General features: G+C 35.6%; 2 protein-coding genes across 6 annotated transcripts; both read left to right on the top strand.

Annotated features, from left to right (window-relative positions):
- The first annotated feature begins 1,588 nt into the window (after nt 1–1,588).
- LOC121975986 (protein BONZAI 1-like) lies at nt 1,589–10,437 on the top strand. 4 transcript variants are annotated; one of them, XM_042527944.1, is made up of 16 exons: nt 1,589–1,901; nt 4,758–4,805; nt 5,435–5,583; nt 5,724–5,772; nt 6,312–6,368; nt 6,976–7,158; nt 7,240–7,371; nt 7,457–7,518; nt 7,721–7,811; nt 8,061–8,175; nt 8,290–8,366; nt 8,464–8,601; nt 8,772–8,936; nt 9,033–9,122; nt 9,314–9,410; nt 10,211–10,437. In XM_042527944.1, the coding sequence occupies exons 1-16, from the start codon at nt 1,752–1,754 to the stop codon at nt 10,324–10,326; spliced, it is 1,719 nt and encodes a 572-aa protein (XP_042383878.1). In that variant the 5' UTR covers nt 1,589–1,751; the 3' UTR covers nt 10,327–10,437. The 4 variants fall into 4 exon arrangements, with proteins under 4 accessions (XP_042383878.1, XP_042383876.1, XP_042383877.1 ...); XM_042527943.1 differs by having other exon boundaries at nt 1,593–1,901; nt 9,009–9,122; XM_042527946.1 differs by having other exon boundaries at nt 1,823–1,901; nt 5,448–5,583; nt 9,009–9,122.
- A 5,890-nt stretch (nt 10,438–16,327) lies between these two features.
- LOC121977817 (ethylene-responsive transcription factor ERF113-like) lies at nt 16,328–17,676 on the top strand. 2 transcript variants are annotated; one of them, XM_042530240.1, is made up of 2 exons: nt 16,328–16,789; nt 16,937–17,676. In XM_042530240.1, the coding sequence occupies exons 1-2, from the start codon at nt 16,636–16,638 to the stop codon at nt 17,578–17,580; spliced, it is 798 nt and encodes a 265-aa protein (XP_042386174.1). In that variant the 5' UTR covers nt 16,328–16,635; the 3' UTR covers nt 17,581–17,676. The 2 variants fall into 2 exon arrangements, with proteins under 2 accessions (XP_042386174.1, XP_042386175.1); XM_042530241.1 differs by having other exon boundaries at nt 16,665–16,789; nt 16,899–17,676.
- Nucleotides 17,677–24,142: the final 6,466 nt, after the last annotated feature.

Genomic DNA, 24,142 nt, shown 5'->3' with positions numbered 1-24,142 from the left:
TTTTTAATTTTATTACATAATGATTCATGAATAAATATATTTTAAAAATATTATAAAATCACACACAATTAGAATAAAATATTTTACTATTTTTTATTTAAACCAAACAAGGACATTTAATTGAAAATACAATATTTTTATTGTATTTTTTATGAAATTAGTGATATAATTTATAAATGTAATTATAATTAAAATGTTAAATAAATTAAAAATAATAATTTTAATAAATTAAATCTTTACAAATATACATAATAAAATTTAAATATGCTACTAAATACACTTAATTTAAATTTATAATAAATAATAATTACATTTAATTACATTTAAATATTCCGTAAAGACAAAGAAAATAATAATTATAAATTAATTACATTTTATTTTATTAATTATATAATAAAATTTAAAAATAAAAATTCTCTTCCACATTAAATATGGTGTCATGAATAGTGCAACACCATATTTAGTGTAGAATTTGGTGTATAGATTAGAGCATTTTGGTGCTAATTTATATCAAATTTAGTGTTTTGGTGACGGATTGGAGATGATCTTAGACCCTAATTTATATGATTCACTTAAACTTTCTGCATGACCCACAAAAATTGGTTTAAGTTAGCATTAATACGTTGCATTGAACTCATTTTCACCTGGTCAATAAATTTTATTTATACAACCTACTGCTGAGAAGTTGGTATCGTGCAGGATCACCAGAATTCTGGATAACGAGGCAAGAATACCAGGAAGAGGGAGTAGCATGTTTGAGAAAGTGTGGTCAAGCATGATCATCGATATTTTTTTCTAGAAATTTCCTCAGCTGGCAGTTTGCCATCGTCCTATCCTGTCCTGTCCTGCTAGCTCGTTGAGGGTTTGACTTTTCTTATGCAAATGACTTGTGGGGCTGATAATATTGAGCCGTTTGAGATGAACGATATCATCAATTGCTCCACATAATTATTATTTTGTATTATATGTGATGAAATCACAAGAACAAAGATTCTTGATTCAATAAACATTATTTGCCTTGATGTTTGCTGGTCCATAAGAATCTTTTAGATCGCTGTCCATTTCATGTTAAATGCCCAGATTCTTGTGTCATTTTGCCTTGAGGTTTTTGCTTTTCATTCTATTGGAATTGCTTTTACTTAACTTACTCAGGAATATAGTTGAATATATATCTTGAGACCTCTGAACAAAAATAAACATAATAAAAACATTGTGATATTAATACACTTTAAATAGTAATTTTTTGTTGCACCCTTAGATCACTTTATAATTCGTGCAGAAGAAGGATTGACGGCTCGCGTCCAATCAGGACGGTGCACTATGACAGGCAGTGGCAGAAGTTGGTAAATAACTTTAAGAAAAAGGTTGATTTCATATCTGTAATCATAACCGTCCCTCAGTTGGTCCAAGTCAATGATTTGTCTGGAAACTGCTGTTTCCACACTCTCGTTCTGACTTCCCAATTCGAATCCCGTGACAGGAGACAGTGGGACCACTTACAACGAAGAAAATAAGTGGCGTAAATAGTGAACTGTGTACCAAATGCCGCATGTAATCTTCACCCAATAGTGCCACCATTTGTCCGCTCTCTTTCCTGCGCTTGCTGTCCCACTCCTGCTTCCGCTGCTAGTTCTTCGTCTCTTCTGAATGCTTCTTCCCCTGCTCTGCTAGCGTCGTCGCCGTAGGAAGCGCCTTATTCCGCCCCTTTTCCTCCTCCTCCTCCTCGCTCTCAGACAGGTGGATTTCGTCCCATGGGAAACTGCTTCTCCGAAGATGGCCACGGCCTGCGCCCGGGCTACGGCGCCGCTGTTGGCGCCGGGATGAATAGCGCCGGCGCAGTCGGTAGCTCAGACATCTTTCCCACGTCTCGAGGATCCCGTATTCCTTTCACCCAGATCGAGGTTGGTGCTCCCGCCTAGATCTCTCAGCTTACAACCCTAGATCGCAACCCCTCTCTTCTTTCTTTGTTGTTTCGAATCTATGTGGCTTGAGGATCGTTGAGATTGGATAGGGAAGTAAAAGAGATGTTTCAAATCAGTAGTTTTATCTCCTTTTGATATCAAAGTAGTACTGTTTCGAGATGTTTTTTCATGTTTTGTCAGTAGATCTCGACACTGTAGTAGGCAATGCATCCTCGATAGGTTGTTCACTGTGCTTGAGTTAAAACTATTGCGAAATATTATTATCTAATTATGCCCAACATGATGTATAATTGGGGTGGGAAACATGGAAATCAATTGCGGATGAAAGGGAGTTGCAATAGTTGGAATCTGAAATCAGACAGTGCAAGCAAGTTCGCTTTGATAAGAAACTATTCCTTGTGAAAACGAGCAACAAAGAGCAAGAGTAAACTTGCGAACTAAAATTATTTTTCACTTTATCCTTGGATTATGAATTTGAAGTTGGAGTTCAAATTCAAAGATAATATCCCACTGACTGCAAACTGAGAACCAGTATTGATTAACATAACCGTTACCAAACTGTGTTAGTCCCAACTATTTACTTTCATTCTGATTATTTTGAATCTTATCTTTTCATTGAATTCTCTGTAAATTAAAGCAGAATATAACAGAGATGCGCTTCAGCACAAATCCTAAAACCCACTTGGAAAGGTTAAATGCATATAATAGATAATACTAAAAAAAAGATTGCAAAATGAAAGTTTGAAAGATTATTAGAGAAATATCACTTTCCCATGATGCAATGAATTTTGCAAACTACTCTTTGGATCTGACAACCAACAAGTGTTGTGTACGTGCACTCCAAAATGAAAAAATGAAAGTGGTCTTTAACTCTTCGCAAGAAGCCTCAAAGCAAGAGAAAGAAAAACTATTTCTCTCATTTTTTTTTACAAGAAAAAAAAAATGAATGAATCAGGAAGCCATAATATAGTAAGAAAATTTTGTTTAAAGGTTGTATCAAGGAATTTAACTTCTTTAAAAAAAAGGCTTGAAGAAAGGTAATGATCCTTTTAAAATATTGATTAATTAAAAAAATTAGGCCAAAATTCCTTCCCTTGAACCCGCCATGTGGGAATAAAGAAATTCAAAACACAAGGAATCAGTTGTAATCTCTTTCAAATACCAATACGCTGTATCACTAAAGAAATTCAAAACCCTAAATACTTGTCTCTAGTGGTGGAGAAATTACTTCTTGTCCCTTTGTACTTGCTTGCTCGCATTTCTTTCTTACATTCTTAAGATTTGCCAAGTTCTAGGTGCATTACAAAGATCCTTCCAACAGTTTTGACATTACAAAGATCCCTCTTCTGTCTGTTGGACACCATTGTTTGAATTGGTTGCAACTAAGCATGGGTAGTTCTACAACCTTCTTCTTAAGATCTTTACCTTGTATCTATAGTGTCAACTTTTAGAATATATCAACCTTGCCTTCTCTTCCTCCTCTTGGATGGTGCCATGTCATGCCTTTGGTCAACACTTCATTTCTTCAAGTGCCTGTTAATCCATTCTCTTTCCAATTCTGCTATATCTGAAGACTTCTTCACCCACATGCTTCTTGGGGCTCTCAGCTCCAACATCTTCTTGTTTACAAAGCATACATATGCTACAACTCTCACTAACGAGTATATCGTGTACTTTAAACTCACTCTTGTTCTATATACTTGTGAGCTCTTCTTATTTGCTTGACACGCGCTTCTCGCACTCACTTCCTCCCTAGCCAACTTCTATGTTTCTAGAGAGCTGGGAAGCTTTGTGATAATCAGCTTCCTAGAATTATCTAGATATGCTACCCTAAACCCTAGAATTATCCATATATGATAAAGCTTTGAAAATAATGGTATAAATAGGGTTGTAAATGAACCAAGCGTTCGTGAACAAGTTTGGTGTTCGGTTTGGTAAGAGCTTGTTTATGTTCGTTCAATATACACAGGATTACTTAAACAAACAAGCTTGAACAGCTCGGTAAGCTAAACAAACAAGCTTGAACACATATGATAAAACTCTTTTCAATATGTTAAATAAACAATAAAATAAAATAAATTTAAATTATCAAGCTCAATAACTAATCAAACAACTAAAAGTTTCAAACAATCAAACAAGCTTGAATTGAGAGCTCGATAACATCTAAACGAGTCAAGCTCGAACCAAGCTCAAGCCAAGCTTGAATTGAGAACTCGATAACATCTAAACGAACCAAGCTCAAGCCAAGCTTCAAACAAGCTCAAGCTCATAAAAAATAAACCAAGCCAAGCTTGAACAATCATTTTAAAAGCTTGGTTCATTTTAAGCTCGGCTCGGCTCAGTTACCTTATCAAACAAGCTTGAACACTCCAAAGCTCGGCTCAGCTCGGCTCGTTTACAACCCTAGGTATAAAGTAGAACATTTTAGTGAGGTGGAAGCTTAACGAGAATCTAAACTGAAAACCTAATCAAATAAACGGGATCCTATTTATATATATATATATATAGGCTTGAAATAAGACAAATTACTTGTAAAATAACAACCCAGATTCTCCTAAAAAATTCTAATATTGTCTAAAAATCTAAACAACTTTAAACATTTAAAACAATTATTCAAATTCAATAGAATTGTAGAAATTTAAAACTCAAAATATTTAAAGGAAACCCTAAATTTATCCCCAAATCTTGGATTGCATCAAGTGGTTTTCCAAATATCAGTTATCTAATCAATCGTCATCTAATAGTCATTACCATGTTAATTCCTTGCAAGTAAGATTGATTTATTGTTTTGTGTCTAAAGACTAATGAAACTTTTCTCAACAACATGGTTAACAGCTGTCTCTATCTGCTTCAAACTTGAGTGACTCTGATGCACTGCCACAGGTATGTTGACTTTCCTAAAAGTTAGAATTTACCATCTTGACTTTTGAAAATTAAGTAAATAACATCTGCTTGACGTTATGCAATGGAATGACCTATAAATCCATGTTCACCACTCTTTTTTTGTGCTTAAATGTTTTTCCCTTTTTTGATTTGATGACTTCCTATCAGCATGGTAATCAAAATGCTGTTTTGCACTTTAAGAGAAGCAATTGTGGTTCTTCATCTTAAACTATTGATTCCCTTTGCTTAATACATAATACATACTTGTGTGTATGTATATTTAGGTTGACTTTGCCATCTGTTTCTCTCTTTTTCTCATCTTTTTGATCTAGAAAATTCTTTAGTTATTAGCACAAGCCTGTTCTTTATGCTTCAAAATTGCAGCTAGCTTTATATATCTCTGTATTTCTGATACACTGATTAAATCTTGTGGTATAGAAGTGACATGTCAAATGTTATTAATTTTAGTATTTCATGACAGATTTTATTGGTTTTCATAGTTTGGATTTTATTGTTGTTTTTATGGATCTGCAAAAACCATTGTGCTTCTTTTACTAATGATTAATATTTCAGCATTTGTTATTTAGAAGATAAATTGTAAATCTTCCTGAATCTAACCTGTTCTATAGTGTGATCCTTTAGCTGTTGTTTATGCCAAACAAAAAGATGGGAATCTTGTAGAGATTGGTCGGACTGAAGTGGTACTAAATACAGTAAATCCAGCATGGAATGGAAAGGTTATCATGAACTTTGAATTTGAGGTTCCGCAACATGTAGTGTAAGTTTCTTTAACTGTCAGTATAATTTTAGGAAACTATGATCCAAATTACTATACAGTTTTTTTTTTCCGCCTGAGTATTATATAATTTTTTCATAATTATTTTAGCTCTTGACATCTGCATACAAATATTTTTACAGATTTCACATTTTTGACATTGACTCACAGTTTCATCATGTACCAGAGAAGGTAATGATTGGGTTTTTGGATACCACAATCGAGAATTATTTTTGCAGTTAGAGACATAAAATCTTACAGTAGATATGTTAACAGTAAGATATATTTAATTCTGTATTTGTCAGTTTTCTTAAGGATTACCAAGTGCATATATTTTGCTATTTGTATATTTCTTTTCTCTGCTATTATTGTTTTTTTAGTCTAGTCAAAATTTGTGAGATGACCAAAATGTGACAATAGCAAAAGCATCACAAAGGATAAGTAGTTTTTATTGTTCATTTTTTCCAGCTTTGGTATGATCTTACGTGACCACTCTAGTCAATACAAAATTTATCCTATTTGAACAACACACATAATAAAGAAATTATTAGTTTCGGTTATTGAAATTCTTAGTGTTGCTCGGTTCCACTACAAAATACTTGGACAACTAAATTGCTCTAGCACTAATTAAGTTCATATATATGATTTTTTTTAGTGCAATCTGTTATCAGCTATTTCTTTCTAGTCAATACTTAAAAATAGTATGTTATGAGTTTTTTCATTCCATTCAGATGCTTAAGTTGGAAGAGCAACAACTTCTAGGCGAAGCAAGTTGTCTTCTCTCTGAGGTATGATATTGTGAACACTGTTCTGGATGAGTATGGATGACATAAGATTTTCTGTGTTGTTTCTTCTAGTTATCAGGCTATTATTTATGACTATCCTCATTAAATTAGTGCGGAAATTTAAGTTAATATTTTCAACGCATTGATACAAAGTGTAAATAATTTCTGATAAAATGTAACTGTTGCATCTAAAGGGCATGAAGGTGATTGTTTGCTCTGAGCCTCTGAGTGTAGAGAAACTGAAGAAAATAAAAAATAGATTTAATCTAATATTGAATAATAAAAACTTGAAGTTCTTATTGGTGTAGCTTGATTGTATGATGCTCTCCTCTTTTTATTCCTTATTTTATTTAGTTTTTTTGGAACACTTTAACTTTAAACAGTTTGTTTTATCATCAAAGAAGGGCGCCAGCTGTGTGGTAATTGATACCTAATTGCATCTTGTTCCATAACCTGAGTAATCAAATCGACCAATAATCTGTAGTGGAGTAAGCCTATCCTCTTGTCTATAAATGTTAAAAGTATGTGAATGCACACAACTCTAACTTTCCATCACCACTTATAATACTTTCATTAAATGAATTAAGATAAAGTATTTCATTTCTTACAGGTAGTTGCTAAACCCACCCGATCAGTAACACTACATCTTGACCAGACAGAAAAGAATAGGACTCATCTCAGAACTTCAGGCAAGCTAAATGTTCATGTTGAAGAGTGTCTTGGCGCAAAATCTATTATAGAAATAGTGTTACGCTGTTCGGAGTTAGAAAACAAAGATCTCTTCTCAAAAAGTGTAAGCATCTTATCACTTTTGAAAATCAGTTCATGAGAGATGTTTGATATCTACTGATGCTTCTTTCATTGATTGTCAAAGGACCCTTTCTTGTTGATTTCTAGAACTGAGGATGGAGTACTTACACCAATTTGCAAGACCGAAGTGAAAAAGAATGATCGCAATCCAATGTGGAAACCAATTATTGTGAATCTTCAACAAACTTTTAGTGAAGTACTGATCTCTGTGTTATTATTCTTCTATTATTATTATTATTATTTCTCTTTTTGCTGTCTCATTTTGTTAGAGCTTTTTGCAGGAAAACCCTCTCATTATTGAGTGTTTTAATTTCAGCAGCACTGGCAAACATGATCTGATTGGGTAATGTATTATCAACCTCTTCATGTGAAGTTGCTCTTCTGTTTCTCTCTCTCATTTTCTCATCCTTATCAATATAAAAGGCATGCTTGTTTGTAGTTACACCAATATAGTGTTTTTTATTACATGACGGTTAAATGATTGTTAGAATAATTAGATCTTCATGATAGCAGTAGAAGATTTAATCTATTTTTATTCCTGACAGAAAGGTTGTTAAATCATTAGCTGAACTAGAAAAGCTTCACCAAAATCGTCATGGGGAGAGTCTCGTTCTACCTCATGATAATGAGGATAAGGTGAGGAAAGGTTGTACTTGAAACTATGATGACTTTGATGGATTTTTTTCTTTCTAGATGCTAGTTATACAATAATTTTTCTATTTGATTCTCATTATTTCATGGGGAGAGTCTCGTTCTACCTCATGATAATGAGGATAAGGTGAGGAAAGGTTGTACTTGAAACTATGATGACTTTGATGGATTTTTTTCTTTCTAGATGCTAGTTATACAATAATTTTTCTATTTGATTCTCATTATTTCATACAGGTGTTGAAAAGCCAGATTTTTGTGGAACAATTTTCACGATCCAAAAGTAAAACTTTCTTGGATTATATCTCGGAAGGATGTGAACTGAATCTGATGGTTGCAATTGATTTCACAGGTATGGGTATATTAGTTGTGTCACCTGATGGAGATAGCTTCTATTTTATAATTGCTAATTTGACCTAGCAACAGTTTGAAATCTGTGTAATCTGACAGATTTCTTTTCTGTCAGCCTCAAATGGAAATCCGCGCCTACCTGATTCGTTGCACTACATTGACCCCTCAGGTCGGCCAAATGCTTATCAGAGAGTGAGCCAATATTTTATGAATTTCAATATTGTTTTAGTCTCTTTGCCACCTTCATTGCTTTAGAAGAGATGCAGTACTTTGCCTTTTGTACTTGCAGGCAATCCTAGAAGTTGGAGAGGTATTGATGCATTATGATGCACATAAACGCTTTCCTGCCTGGGGCTTTGGAGCAAGGCCTATTGATGGTCCTGTTTCTCATTGTTTTAACCTAAACGGAAGCACTTATCAGCCTGAGGTGCTCCAACAACCTGATTTGTTAAGAAAAATCTATTATCTGTTTTACACTCTGTTTTGTTAGATTTTGCTGTATTATGGGGTTCTATTCTGTTCATAGCTAAAGTCTAAAGTTGTTGCTGTATCACCTTGGAATGTTGTCCCAGATCTTGATCATATTTAATTATTCAGGTAGAAGGTATTCAAGGTATAATGTCAGCTTATATAAGCGCTCTACGGAATGTATCATTGGCCGGTCCTACCCTTTTTGGCCATGTAATTAATGCCGCTGCACAAATTGCTGGGCAGTCACTGAGTAATGGTGAAAAAAAGTACTTTGTATTGCTGATAGTCACAGTATGTAACTTTAAATATTTTTTTATCCAAATTGTTGTGATTGTATTTTTATACTGCAAAATGTTTCTCCAGGATGGTGTGATTACTGATTTGCAGGAGACTAAAGATGCATTGGTAAAGGCTTCTGATTTACCTTTGTCAATTCTCATCGTTGGAGTTGGCGGGGCTGATTTCAAAGAGATGGAGGTGGTTTTCAGAGATCTAAACATCCACTTATCTTTAGAATTTCTCTGTTTGATTAGTTTAAACACCATCTTATATTATGATTAACTGATAATGGTAAACAAACATTCTTTGCTTTCTTTGCAAAGATTGCTAATGATCATTGTGAAATTTTTGTTTCTCAATCATTATCCTTACATGTTCATTCTTTGCAGACGCTAGATGCAGATAAAGGTGAGCGAATAGAGAGCTTGACTGGGAGAGTTGCATCACGAGCTATAGTGCAGTTTGCTGCTATGCGTGATGTGAAAAGTATGCATTGTTATGTTTCCAATACCATTTGCTTGGAACTTCAGTCCTCTCATTTCACAGACATTATTTGAACCTGCCTTTATTAGATATTTCTTTACAGATGAACTAATTTGTTTTGTTTCTGGTTCTTTGAAGTAAAAGGGAATATACTTGTAACTATTACAACTCACGTGATAATCTTTTTAAAATAGAAAACTAGTACAACCCACAGGCTTAGGTAGATCTTAATTTCTATTAACCCCAGATTAATGTCCAAGAATGTCTCGTATGAAAACCTGAAAATTTGTAGACGTACCAGTTTCTTTTTCAAACTTTGAATGATACATGGAATCATGGATACTCATTCACATACTTTATGGAAGCCTGTGAAACTCTAACTGCAATTATTGGTGGTGCACCAGAGAAGTTTATAACGAATAATTCAGATCCTTGTTTTTGAATTGTTGTTAATAATTTTAATTAGTCAGTAAATATTAAATGATGTAGTCTTAAACAACTGATGTTGATTGAAATATTGTGTTTGCACACTTTCTCAATGCAAATGGATAAAATTCTGTACTGAGAAGTGTTCATTCACTATTGTACAGCAAGAGTCCATTTTTTATTTGTGGAATGCCAAAAATGTCATTATTCATTCTTTTCTTTTTTTTTGTCTCATTCTGAACATTATTAACATATCTTGCTGGATCCTGCAACACCAAGCAGAAGCCGCAAGGATATTTCTTACTCTCTTCATAAAGCAATTTCCATAAACCAGACGTGGATAAATTCTGATTGTTCATTAATCCATTATCATGCAGGTGGTGAGATATCAGTGATTCAGACACTTCTTGCTGAATTACCAGGACAGATTATGAGTTACATAAAGTCGAGGGATATTGATGGATCTTTTTCTTTGCCAATGGATATTGACTGACCTAATTGATTCTTTTTTTTTTCTGCCATCTCATCTTTCACACTTTAATTTTTTTTCTCTTTTTTGTTGTAATTTTTACCTTGGAGCAAAAGTTCATTGTTTTTGGTCTCAGATATGAAGATTGCAGAGTCGATTATGTTCCACTTGCATAACAATGCTTTGAGATTTATTTGAGTAAAATTATAGCGTTAGTGGAAGTAATAATATTGGTCAGTCGTAGTTCAGTTGTCATAGATTCACCTAAGCCATAGTTTGATTGATGTTTAATACTGCATCTCTGATCTCTATATGCTCACTTTACCCAAACAAACAGATACAAAATTGTATTCTAATGCTTATCATTGTTTTTTTGACCAAGATCATGATTATTTGAACTCAGTGAAATCTTTTCTCTTTGGCCTTGCAGGAAACATAATTCATTAATCTCTATGATCCAATTCATGCCATGCAACAAATACATCAAAATCAACTCTTTTCTCCTTTTGTCTGCTCCTTTAGTTTGATTATGACAATTGGCGCAGGACCAAACCACAAAAAGTCACCGACCAATCCCTTTAAGTCAGCCTTAATTGCATCCGTAAACATGTTCCACGATAGCAGGTCTCAATTATAACACATGTTTCGTTTTAAACTTTCCAGTGATATAAACACACATTTATATACGCAAAAAGAAAATTTTGACTTGCAACTCCTTAACTTAAAGCTTACTCAATTTTATAACTTCTTTGAATCTTGTGCTCATTTTAGGTTTAATGAGGTGGATGGCAAAAGTAGGCTCATGGCCAATCTACTCATTTGCTTGTTAGGTGTGTGGAGTTAGGACCAAGCTTATCGATACCGTCTAAGTGAGTCGAAAGGCTTCGACTCAGTAGGCCTTAACTTGCTTCAAATAGCATGCTAGTTTTGAATAATGATTATTGTATTGAAAGTGTGATGGAAATCAAATTAGGTCAGTCAATAGGCCGGCCAACTTGCTAATAGGTTGTGGTGTTTGTAGTGCAACATGATGTAAAGTCCAACATGGAATCTTTTTTGTATGGTTTCAGTATCATGAGATGAGAAGGATAACTGTGGTACTATCCTTATTATTATATGTAATTTCATCCTGCATTACAAGATGTTTTCGGAATTTGAACCCGTGATATACTATCACATGATAGTAATTTTATCGTTATGCCAAATTTCTCCTTCAAGTAAATATGAAAGCAAATTACAATCTAAAAAAAACAAAAGAAGAAAAGTTTGAAACAAGATGCTTCCTTTGTCATCATCAAATCCACCATGAAGTGAAAGCAAAGCCACATGGTTCTTGCATTTGATTAATGTATTGAAACAAGAAAGCAAAGAGCACTATGTACGTAGCTTTCATGATGTAAATTCAGTTGTATAATTACAGATATTCCAACCAAGTGTTCACTCTCTATGCCAAATATGTCTATTCTTCATGCACAAGTAGCTTCAAAGTTGTATACAATAACAAGTATTTTTCTCACTTTGATAGTTTCGCTTTGGGTAATTGCTTTATCTAAAGTGAATAAAGAATAAGCTCCTCAACACTATATGACTTTGGAAGACAAAGGAGCTATACCCTTCTAAAGCTACTAAGGTTAATTTTTATTCACCGAAGATAGGTCTTTTGCTAAACGAATCGTCTCACACGGTAGAAGAATTTTCACCTTTGCGTACAAGGAGCCGAGGTTTAGGTAGCACCGTCATAGACAAGCCATTTTTAATTAATGGTTTTTTTTCGATAACATGTTAATAAGAAGACATGGTGAATTATATATGAATACATTAATTATAACGCTAATTACTTTGTAGTAGATTATTCCAAGGTCTGAAAATTTTGATTTGGCAAAAGTCCAATCACACACACATTTTTCTAAGATGGATTAGAGATAAACCTTAGCTTAGAAATGGATTTAACAAGAAAAACTTAGTCATAGGAATACTTGTCACAGAGTCATTAACTTATACGCATCTAATTCCATCTTCAACCTTGAATTAATGTTGATTTGTTCAGAAAATATAATAATATATGATTACTAATTTGTTTTTTACTTTAAGGCTTTAACAACTAATTAAAGGCCTTTCATGCAAAACCAAAACCTTAAAAATTCACTGACAAGAAGTGGGGAAAAAAAAAATCAAAATTATAATATTCATTATTTATCCAAAACTAGATAGCTAGAATTTGATAAGAGAAATGGTACAAATGGCGGCCAAAGCCATTTGGATGCGCCATGAAGAACCGACTAAAAAACCATGCATATAAAACTTCAGAATTTGAAAGTTCAAAAAAAAAAACTTAAGCCAAAGGATCTTTTTCTTCCTGTTTCATAATATAATTTATGTACAAGTCAGAATTCGAATTCGAATTCGAATTGTATTTTAATTATATATGAACCAGTGGTCAAATTAATTAAGCTATTAAACTTCATCTCCTCCTCTTTTATCCTGGGGCTATGGTATTATGGTAAGATATTCAAATTATCTCCTAAGTATCCGTAGTTCGATCTTCAATTATGATATATTTGTAAAAAAAAATTCTCCATAGGAGCACGCAACCAAAGGATGCTGGGCTTTTGGGTTGCCCGTCGTGTGTGCTTCCCAATTTACCCTAGTGGCCGGTAGAAAAACTTCGTAGGGTCGGACCGGTCACCCCAGAGATAATTAATGAGGCTAACAGAATATATCCTCTATATATATATATACACACACTAGTCCCGGGGACTATGGTGGCGTAGTAGGACATCTAAATTATCACCCAAATATCCACAGTTCGATCCCTAACTACAACTATTTGTAGAATTTTTTTCTCCAAATAGGACGCGCAACCAAAAGATGCTGGGTTTTTAGGTTGATTGGCGTGCACGCTTCCCGATTTACCCTGGTGGTAGGTAGGGAACTTCTGTGGGACCGGACTGGTCACCCCAAGGATAATCAATGAGGCCAATTGGGTTTATCATCTTTTATATATAATTATGAGCCTGGTGGCCGGTGCAAAAATTTCATGAGGTTGGGCTGGTTTCCCCCAGAGCTAGTTAATGAGGCTAACTAGTGATTACAAGATGAGTTGGCGGGAGCGCTAGGGCGAGCACAGTCATCTTTGCCAACTTATATATGATTAGCTCCAGAGATAGATGTAAATATCTCATGGTAGTTTTGATGTGATCAACCAAGTCAGGTTAGGTCCTGTTGATTTTTAACCCCTGTATCTAAGTGTGTAGGAACTTAGCAGCACAGGAAGTCGAGCGACAGATGTAGCTAGCGAGAAGGACGACACAGGAGAGAGCCAACGGGCTTGGTGCATTCGAGGGGTGAGGTGCTGCGGAAGAGTACGCAGTGGACAAGAAGAAGGCGCGCAGCGTTTTCGAGAGATGAGAAGTCGGAGCGGAAGACTGCTCGAAGGCCGGAAGTTGGATTCGGGTGAGCCCTAATTCGAATAGCCGAAATCACCCAAGCGAGCGAAACCGGAGCGAAAGACCCAAACCAAGGCGAGCGGAACCGGAGCGGAAGACCGGGACCTAAAGTCAACAGGATGTTGACTTTCTTGGTCCGGGTGCCCGGACCAGGGTCCTTATCTGGATCGCGTCAAACGCGATCTCTTACGACGGTGATAAAATTTTATCTCCCTCCAAGCGCCTGGAACCCTTCCAGGTGCGTCGATCAAAGCTATAAATGCAGCCTTGGCCCCAGAGGTTCAAAACAACACTTGTGATTCATTCTAGTTTTGTTTAGTTCTGTAATTGAGTGCTTCAACTGCTGTAAGAGGCTTTTCCAACTAAAGGATATTGTTTACTGAGCTCTAACTTCCTTGGATTAACAACCTCTCCGGTTGTAATTAGGTAACCCTTTCGTGCCTCTTATTTTTTAGTCATTTACTTTGTTTATGCAAGTGTTGATGGTTTCTAAGCTATAAAGATCGAGAAAGGTTCGTTTCAATTTTGCAGGGCTATTCACCCCCTCTAGCCGGCCGCCAGCGATCCTACAATTGGTATCAGAGCGGGTTTACTTCAGGAGGACTAACTGTCGAACCAAGCACACGAGATGGCCAGACCGAGCATCTATCCACCGAAGTTCGAGGGAGAGTTCGCAAACTGGAAGAAAAAGATGAAGGTATTCTTTAAAACTGATTTTGATTTGCTTTTAATAATGAAATTTGGTTTTGTAGCACTTGAGGGCAAAGAAAAATACCAATGAGCGAAGAAGGAGCAGGTCGACTTCGTGGCAAACGACAAAGTAGAGTTCCATCTGCTGAACGTCATACCTCCACAAGAAATCAACCGGATTGGAGCCTACGAATCTGCCAAGGAGCTCTGGGAGAAATACCTAGAACTACATGAAGGAACCTCGGAGGTGAAACTCGCGAGATGGGATTTGCTCAGAAACCAGATTAGCAACATCAAACTAAAAGAAGGTGAAACCGTTGCACACCTTCACTCAAAAATCAAGGAGCTCATCATCAAACTCACGAATCTGGGAGAAAAGATAAGCAACCGAGATTCGCTAAGGTACGCGCTTAATGCATTCCCTAGAAATATTGAATGGGCATTATTAGTAGATGTTTATTATATATCTAAGGATCTAGAATTAACTACGTTAGAAGAATTGTTTCCAACTTTTGAAGTCCATGAAATGAGATGTGCAGATCTGAAGAAGGAGACAAATCACAACATTGTCTTAAAGGAAAAAACAGATGAATAACGGAGCGGAAGACCGGGACTGAAAGTCAACAAGATGTTGACTTAATTGGTCCGGGCGCTCGGACTAAGATCCTTATCCGGATCGCACCAAATGTGATTCATTGCGACGGAGATAAAATTTTATCCCCCTCCAAGCACTTGGAACCCTTTCAGGTACCCCAACCAGGGCTATAATACAGCCCTGGTCCCAAAGGTTCATAACAACATTTGTGATTCATTCTAATTTTACTTTGTTCTGTAATTGAGTGCTTCAACTGCTTTAAGAGGCTTCTCCGCCTGAAGGAGATTGTTTACTGAGCTCTAACTTCTTTGGATTAACAACCTCCCCGGTTGTAATTAAGTAACCCTTTCGTGCCTCTTATTTTTTAGTCATTTACTTTGTTTATCCAAGTGCTCATGGTTTTGAAGCTATAAAGATCGAGAAAGGTTCATTTTAATTTTACAGGGCTATTCACCCACCTCTAGCCGGCCGCCAGTGATCCTACAATAGAGTGTCATGGTTATTAGGTCTTCCAGTAATAGATCAAGGATCTAGAATTCGAACCTCAGTTACGGTATATTATTGAAAAATTTTCTCCTTAATGGACAGTGGACCTAAGAATACTGGCGGTCAGGATGAGCCTCAAAGTGTATTTCCCTGATTTACTCAGATGATTAGTGAAAAACTTCCATGGGATCGGGTTGGTCACCCTAGGTCAGATGTTATCGGGTCAATCTTTTTTTTATATATATACAATTATATATGATTAATCAGGTAACATCGAATCTGGGATGACTGGTCCGATCACACGAAAATTTTTCACCGACTACATGAACAAATCAAGGAAATGCACATAGAGGTCATTCTAAGAGCCAGCATTCTCAGGTCGTTATCCATTAAGGAGAAAATTTTCCAATAATTTATCCTGACAGACAGTAGGAAATTTTCATAGGGTCAGGCCGGTCATCCAGATTTAATATTACTTGATTCATCATGTTTTTAATATATGATTATATATACCCCCGAGGCTATAGTGCAATGGAAGGGCATCAAATTATTATCCAGACATCCATGATTTGAATTTTCGATTATAACATATATGTAAGAATTTTTTTTCAAATGGGATATATAATTATAGAATATTGGACTTCTAAATTATATGTGATGAGTACTTCCTAATTTATTTTTTATAACTGATAAAAAAAAAATTCTTTCATATCGGATTGGTCACTCCTATTATCTGATTCATCATTTATTTTAATATATAATTATATATGACAATCCATTAGCTCCATCGTGTTGGTATTTGGATATAGAAGGCCGCTTGGGATGAGTTCATTATATATGACAATCCATTTCAGCTTTTAAGTTGCAGTAGTATGCTTCCATAGCCACCTCCTGCTGCTGCTGCTTCTCATACTTGCTATGTTTCCGTTATAGTTCAATCTCGTCATCGAAGTAGAGTTATTGAAGGTGGATCGGAGGCGTGAGAAGAAGCCTCTTCCTCCCGACGGCCGCTTGGAGGAGGAGGTGGAGGTGGAGGTGGAGAAGAAGGCGGATCAGGAGGGAGGAGGAAGCGATTGGCACGCCGGCTTCTCGTTGGCACGCGCCGACGAGGACGCCATGGCTTTGGTGTCGGCCCTCTCGCGCGTGATCAGCTCCCGCGCAGGCGAGGAAGGGGGTGAGCCACCGGCGGCGGCCGGATCGCAGTCGTTGGCGGAGAGTTTTCGTGGGGTGCAGGAAGCAGGGCCGCCACGCCTGGCCCAAGAAGATGAAGGTCTGTGTTTGTTGATTTGATGTTTTGGAGATTAATTGGCTCGATTTCATCTGCTTCTAGCATCCGAATTGCTCCACGAATTAATCATGATCGAATTAATTCCGGGCAGTTTGGATTTATGTTTTCATGAATTGAGAATGGTGACAGGGAGCCAGAGGGGGCGCCGCTACAGGGGAGTGCGGCGGCGGCCCTGGGGGAAGTGGGCGGCGGAGATTCGAGACCCGAAGAAGGCGGCGCGGGTGTGGCTGGGCACCTTCGACACCGCCGAGGACGCCGCCGCCGCCTACGACGAGGCCGCATTGCGCTTCAAGGGCGCCAAGGCGAAGCTCAACTTCCCCGAGCGCGTCCAGGGCCGCCTCATCGCCCACCTCATCTCCCCCCAACGCCCTACGCCGGCGCCGCCTCCTTTCCACCCCCCTCCTCTGCCCGCCGCCTACCCAGACCTGCTGCAGTACGCCCAGCTGCTGCAGAGAAGTCCAGAGGAAGACGAACATCCTCCTGCAGCGGCGGCGGCGGAAGCGTCGGAGCTAACGTACGCCGCCGGCAGCACGTTCTCGTCGATCGGGCCGTACTATTCGCATGAACAACTCTTTGGCTTCCCTTCTCAGCCTCATTCTCCATTCACCACCACTCTTTCTTCTTCTTCTTCTTCTTCTTCTTCTTCTTCTTATTCTTCTTCTTCTCCTCATTATCGTAGTTCTATCTGTTCATCGTCGTCGTCGTCGTCTTCCAGTACGAATTCATGGGCGCATGGTCAAAGAAAGGATAGAAATCGCAGTCAGACTCGATGAACAATTTGTGGTGTAACGAGATGATCATATGGAGACTTCAATGAAATTTCTTAATTGAAAGAATAATAGCTTAATTTTATTTTGAATTAATTGTTGGGCTAATGGTGATTCTTCCAGGTTATCAATTAAAAATCTTTTGGTTGAAAGCTTAATTGTTAATATTTAATTATTGGGGAGTTGATGATCTTTAGGCAATAAAAAAAATAATTCTCTATGTGATGTGTCTATACATACATTAAGATAGCAAATTTAGACTTTTCAAAGTGCAAAATGATTTTTTTACAAACTTATTTTATTATTTAAAATTTTTATAACATGTTTAATTGGTTAGTAAATTTAATATTATAAGTTTGTTTGTTTTATTTTTTTATAAATTTAATAAAATTTTGGTAGATGAATATTGATATGGGTTATAATGAACAGACTCAAGAGATGATATGACATTCGAAGTAAAGGTGACATGACGGTTAAAGGAAAAAAGAACATTCTCCACCTGGTTTCGTCGCTCAGCAGTAAAGCTCTCTAACCTTGCTCGGCCCGATTACAGGCAGGGCGAAAGCGAACCAACCTACCCTTAAGCCGAGCGAGCTTTACTCTTGGACTGGAAAGATAACATGTCCGGTCACTTAAAAGTCGATCGAGTTTAGGGACGGTTGCCCTTATAGGCTAACCGAAATGACCGACTCACCCTGCATTCGACTAGCAATAGACCTGGTCGAAAGGGAGGGGCGAGCTCCTTACTCTGTATGAGCCTCTCTACATATGCTCGTTCACCCTGATCGTCGGTCAACACTATAGATATCCGTTCAATAATAGAACCAAACAGACCTATAGGACTCCATACCCATCTCTTTTATGTCTAAGTGTAAGATAGCTTTATAAATTCGATCAAAATGTCAAGTGCATTTTACCCACAAGTTATTATACGCCCGGCTGGACAAAGATCCGACCGGACCTAAGGCACTTTGGTTCAAAATACCGACCAAACTACTAAAAACATAGTTTCATTTCTTCATAAACCCATTATAGGCCCGCCCGGAAAAAAGCCGACCAGGCTTAAGAAGCTTATCTTCATATTACTGTTTGGACGGATCTATAACACGCACATGTCATCAGATGGATTTCCAGAGCATACAAGTTATCATATTATTTTTCAAACTGATTCCCAACATATCCAAGGCATTATATTATTTCTCGAGCAAATTTCTATACATAACAAAGTGGCTTAATGCGAGAACAAGCATGAAGACGACCGACCTTATAAGTCGACCAAGATATACTCAGCCGATAGCATGAGCAAAGAATCCCAACAACCTTTCATAATAACAACTATGTATCAGAGAATATTCTTCTAAAAACTTCTTCAAGGGTCATTGTATCTCTTATCAACAAACCATTTATAACAACATATTCCTTCAACAATCTCAGCTATAGACAACAAAAGAGATATACATATGGATAAGGAGAAGATTTCTCGGATAATTATTATACATTGCCTAGGTTGTATATTTTTCTTTACCTAACAAACTCTGACACACTTCACCACCTCATGATTACGAAGGTTATGTGAGGTGGTATATGAAAAGGGAGTCCTCTCCGTGGCAAAGATACCTTCTCTGAACATCTGCAACCTACTCTCGCGCACTTTCTCTACTATTCTTCATTCATCTGTTCAGACTTGCACTGACTTGAGCGTCGAAGGGTCTTCGCCAGAGACTCCTCTTGGTTTCTAGACACTGATATTTTGTTGGTTCGTCTCCGTATACGCAGGATTGAAAGGAAACTTTTCAGTGGTATAAGAAGTCTTCTACTAGTCAATTATCGAGTAACTATATTTAGAATATTATCTATGTAGTTTTTGTTGGGACTTTCGAGCCACAAAAATCGCTTTTTGCGTTGCGGAAACCTCGAAGTCTTGCCACGGATCCGTGCGAAGATATATAAAAATAAAACATGTACATGTTTCTAACCTAGATCTACCTTACATCTACATGAATAAGAAACGTTACCCTTGTTGCGAAGCCCTTCGCTTATCCCGCTCGTCCAAAAGGTTGTCGGATCTCGAGAGTGTCAAGCGTACACTCCTCTATACGTATCCACACGGATAATAGGTGGAGAAGAACCACTTAGAGTATGCTAGCACTCTTGGGTGGCTCGACAATGGAGGAGAGGGAGAGAGAGCTCGAAGAGAGGAAGAATAATGATGATCCGTTCATGATGACAAATAAGAGTTAAAATGGCTTAAGTATTTTCATCTAATGAAAATACTTAATGCTCATTAACTCCATTAATGAGCCTCATTAATGAGTCTTAATGAGTATTTAATGAATATTCATTATTCATTAAATGGTCATTTTGAAACTCCTCTTCTCTTCATAATTTGAATCGAAATTTGAATATAATATTCAAATTGAATTCATAATTCAATGAATGTCACCATTTATCATTGAATTCAAAATTCAATGAATATCATCATTAAGTCTCACTTGAGTCTAAGTCTAGCCTCACTTGAGTCTAACTCAAGTCTAACTTAATCGAATTTTACTCAATTAATCTAATTTGGATTACACTTAATCCAATTTGGTTCATCATATGAACCTAATCCTCTTGGTTCATCATATGAACATAATCTCCATCTAATTGCCCTTTGTGTGTGACCATATAGGTTCTTGTAACGTTGGCAATACTCCTAAACTCATTTAGAAACATAAGTAATGAGCGGTATCTAATAATACATCATTACTACCCAAATTACAAAATGTTGAGATCCAACATCACCATTGTGACTACTAATTGTGACTCTCACAATATGTGACAATGTCATTCTATCCTTGACATCTAAATTGATCAATTGAGGCATAAACTGTGTCATCCTCTAATCAATTTATATCTTGAACTCCAAGTAGACTCACTCTAATCAAATGAGCTCAATATCTCATATTGACTCATTTGGGCATGACCATGCACTTAGTGGTCTCACTCTATCAAGAATCATGATGTCACTCCCGTCATATAGGAGAGATAGATCTCATCTACATCACTCACATCCCTCCGCATAATTTGTTACATACCCAGTAATCGTCTTTATAGTCCACCCAGTTACGGGTGACGTTTGACGAAACCAAAGTATGCAACTCCTTATGTAGGGAACTATGGTGACTTCAGGTCCAAAGACTGATAGTCATACTAATAGTCACATGAGAAAGTATATAACACTCATATAACGATCCAGGATACTTTCTCATGACGGGTCATTCAGTATACATTCTCCAATGCATATCCATGTGTCAACTTGATATCTGTATATCCATGATTTGTGAGATCAAGTCATCGAGTTGACCTATATGCTAGTCTCATCGCATTAACATTGTCCCTGAATGTTAATACTTGACTATGAATGATTAAGAGTAGTGTTCTCTATATCATCTCACTATCAATTCAACCAATTGATTGATATAGATAAGAATCTTCTACTCAAGGACGTTATTATACTTAGTTATTTGATACCAATACAAGTAAGTATAATAACCATAAAAAAATATCTTTATTAATATATAGGAATATGATATATCGAGTTTATACAACAATCATCATATGATTGACTCTAGGACTCTAACTAACAGTTTTTAGACCGAATTAAATGTAATTTTCAGATAGGAATAAATATGATTTAAAATTTTGTTCATAGAACATAAATAATTTATAATTTTTATTTATGAATATTAATAAGTTAAAGATATACATGTTTAATATTTTTTATTTATTTTAATAAAGTATCAAAACTTATTATCTAATTGATGGGAGCCTTAAGTAATTATAAGTAGCATTCCTGTGCCACGTGATCTTGAAGTGCGCCAGAGCTTGTAAAATCACAATTTGGATAGTACGATCATACAATTTGAAAGTGTGATCCAAAATTGATTGGGATCAAATTTTAGAGTGGAATTAGGACAACTGGGATCATACATTGTGACAAAAATGAATACGTTCGTCCCTAGCATCCTGTCAATTCGTCACAGGATCAACACGGAGAAAGTACAACTGAGATCATACATGATCAATAGAATCGGAACATTTCTATAATTTAAAAAAAAAAATCATAACTTTAAGTAAGATTGAATCATAAAATGTATAATATATTAAATTAAAATTATTTAGAGATCTATATTTATTATAAATATAACACATCATCAGTCAGTTTTAAATTAAAAATATTATTTAAAATCTCTGGGGCAAAGTGCTACAATAGATAGTACATTCACATTGTCACTCAGACCTCCACAGTTCGATCCTCAGTTATAACATATTTGTAGAAATTTTACTCCAAATAAGACGTGTAACCAAAGGATGTTGGATATCTGGGCTGGCCACCACGTGCACTTTCTGATTTACCTTATTGGTCGGAGAAAACTTTCATAAGATAAACTAGTTACCTCAGAGATAATCAATAAAACTAACTGAGATTATAAAAAAATATTATTTACAGGTCGAGGTTCCAATAATTTTTACCATTATATTATGATTATTTTCATCTTTTACATCTTTAAAACTGGCTATTTAAAGTTTAGTTAATATTTGACAATTGTGATTAATCATGAATATTTTTTTCTTTCATTCATTTTTTTTAAATTATAAAATTTTAGGTGTATATTTCCTGATATTTTACTGAATTAATAGATCTTTAAAAAATTAATTTTGACATTTATATACAAATCAACGAAATTAATACACATCCTACCTATTTGATCTTGATTGATTCGATCATCCCAAATCAATCTAGTGTAAAATTATGATTCTACAAACTACTATCACCGATTCTAATCGCTGAAATAGCCTCCTCTAAAATATAGAGTAAAATTATATATAATAGACTCAATATGAGTTAACTCTTCTTTTGGATCTAAGCTAATGAAAATTTTATGCATTGAATTGTCGTTTATTATTTAATTAATCTTATACATATAAATAAGGTCTTATCAAACAGAAACACCAAATTATTTATGAAATTTTACAGACAGAGGAATTAAATGATTTACCAGTTAGAGACGGATAATGCTAATGAAGAGTTTGGTCAAACACTACATCTCAATTAATTTATGCATGAAATTATTAATATCTTTCGAGAAGTTACTTGCGGTCAAACTCTCTTACAATATTACACAATGGTTCTTATCGTATTTGGTGACGAATCCAACGTCACAATATTTAACAAAGAATTAATAAGTAATTAATGAAATATTAGTAAGTATCGCCGTGACACATACACATTTACTTATTTTAGCATTCCACGTCTTCAAGGTAGATTAATATGTTTCATTAATTCAGTGTTAATTCCATTTATGGCAAGTTGGACTAGTTGCTAAAACATGGTATTTAATTGCCCATGAACTACTCCTTATAATTGAATACACATGTTGCCGGTTTGAATGTTAAACCATAAGAGTGGACCTTTGACCTACTACCAAGGTGACTCAAATACTAAGCAACAGATTTAAAAGGTATCATATATTTATAAAGTTATCAAATAGATAGAGCATCCAACTTTATATTGTCAAAATTAATAGAATCAAGTCTAAAATGAATTAAACTGTTGAATTATTATTCAAACTTAATTTGAATTTATTGAGTATTTAATTCTAACTTGTTTCTAGAATTTTTTTTCCTGCTGCGAAAAACGTAACGTGCTGAGGAGAATCAATGAGTGCTTGTAATAGGGAGTTAATTAAGTGTCAGCATCAACTATGTTTAAAACTAATTACTCAATTTATTTTTTTTATATAGTTACTAAAAGACAAATCAAACCAAAATTAACAAATGCACCTTCCAAATGTACATATTTTACAGAAGCGGTATGCTAAAGAACATATACTCTAAAGCTCATTAAAGAGTAATTAGTCTACGAAGGCAAAGAAAGCTCTAACAATGTTATTGATGTTAAAAGCAATACTAAAATGGATGTGTTAGTTCTAAAACAAAATAAAAATAAATATTAAAATAAAGAGAAATGATCTTATAAAAATAAATAATTTAATATGACTTGGTCATACTCAAAGAAAATTTATAAAATTATAGTAAGACGAAATGAATTGAATACAATTGAAGATTTTGAGCTCTACTAGTACCAGTGCTATAGCATCTAATCAATAAATAAACAATATCCATGCAGCCAACTTTAAATAATTAAGACTAATATAACTTGAAGATTATAATGGCAAACGATAAGGTAACTACATTTTTCATATTAATCTTCAATAAATAAATAGCATAATCTTGTAAGTCCCTTGCGACTGGGATGAATTACCCTGTACAACTTAAAATAAACATCTTTCTCAACTCGATCAAACTCAACATAATTACACACTTAATTAAATAGAATGACAAAAAAATAAGTTCGAGACAAGCAACGAATTACTTGATTGGCAATCAAAAAATTACTACTTCAAGAAAAGTAAGCTCAATAGAAAATTTTCCTTCTCGACAAAACGTCGAAGGCGGATACGCCTCGTACGCAAAAGTGACACCCAGAAATGAAGAATTGAATAGAACTTGAAGTACCAAATAC

This window comes from Zingiber officinale, chromosome 4B, assembly GCF_018446385.1.
Source record: "Zingiber officinale cultivar Zhangliang chromosome 4B, Zo_v1.1, whole genome shotgun sequence".
Lineage (NCBI taxonomy): Eukaryota > Viridiplantae > Streptophyta > Magnoliopsida > Zingiberales > Zingiberaceae > Zingiber > Zingiber officinale.
Note: the sequence above shows the minus strand (reverse complement) of the source record. Positions and strands in the feature narration are given on the sequence as shown.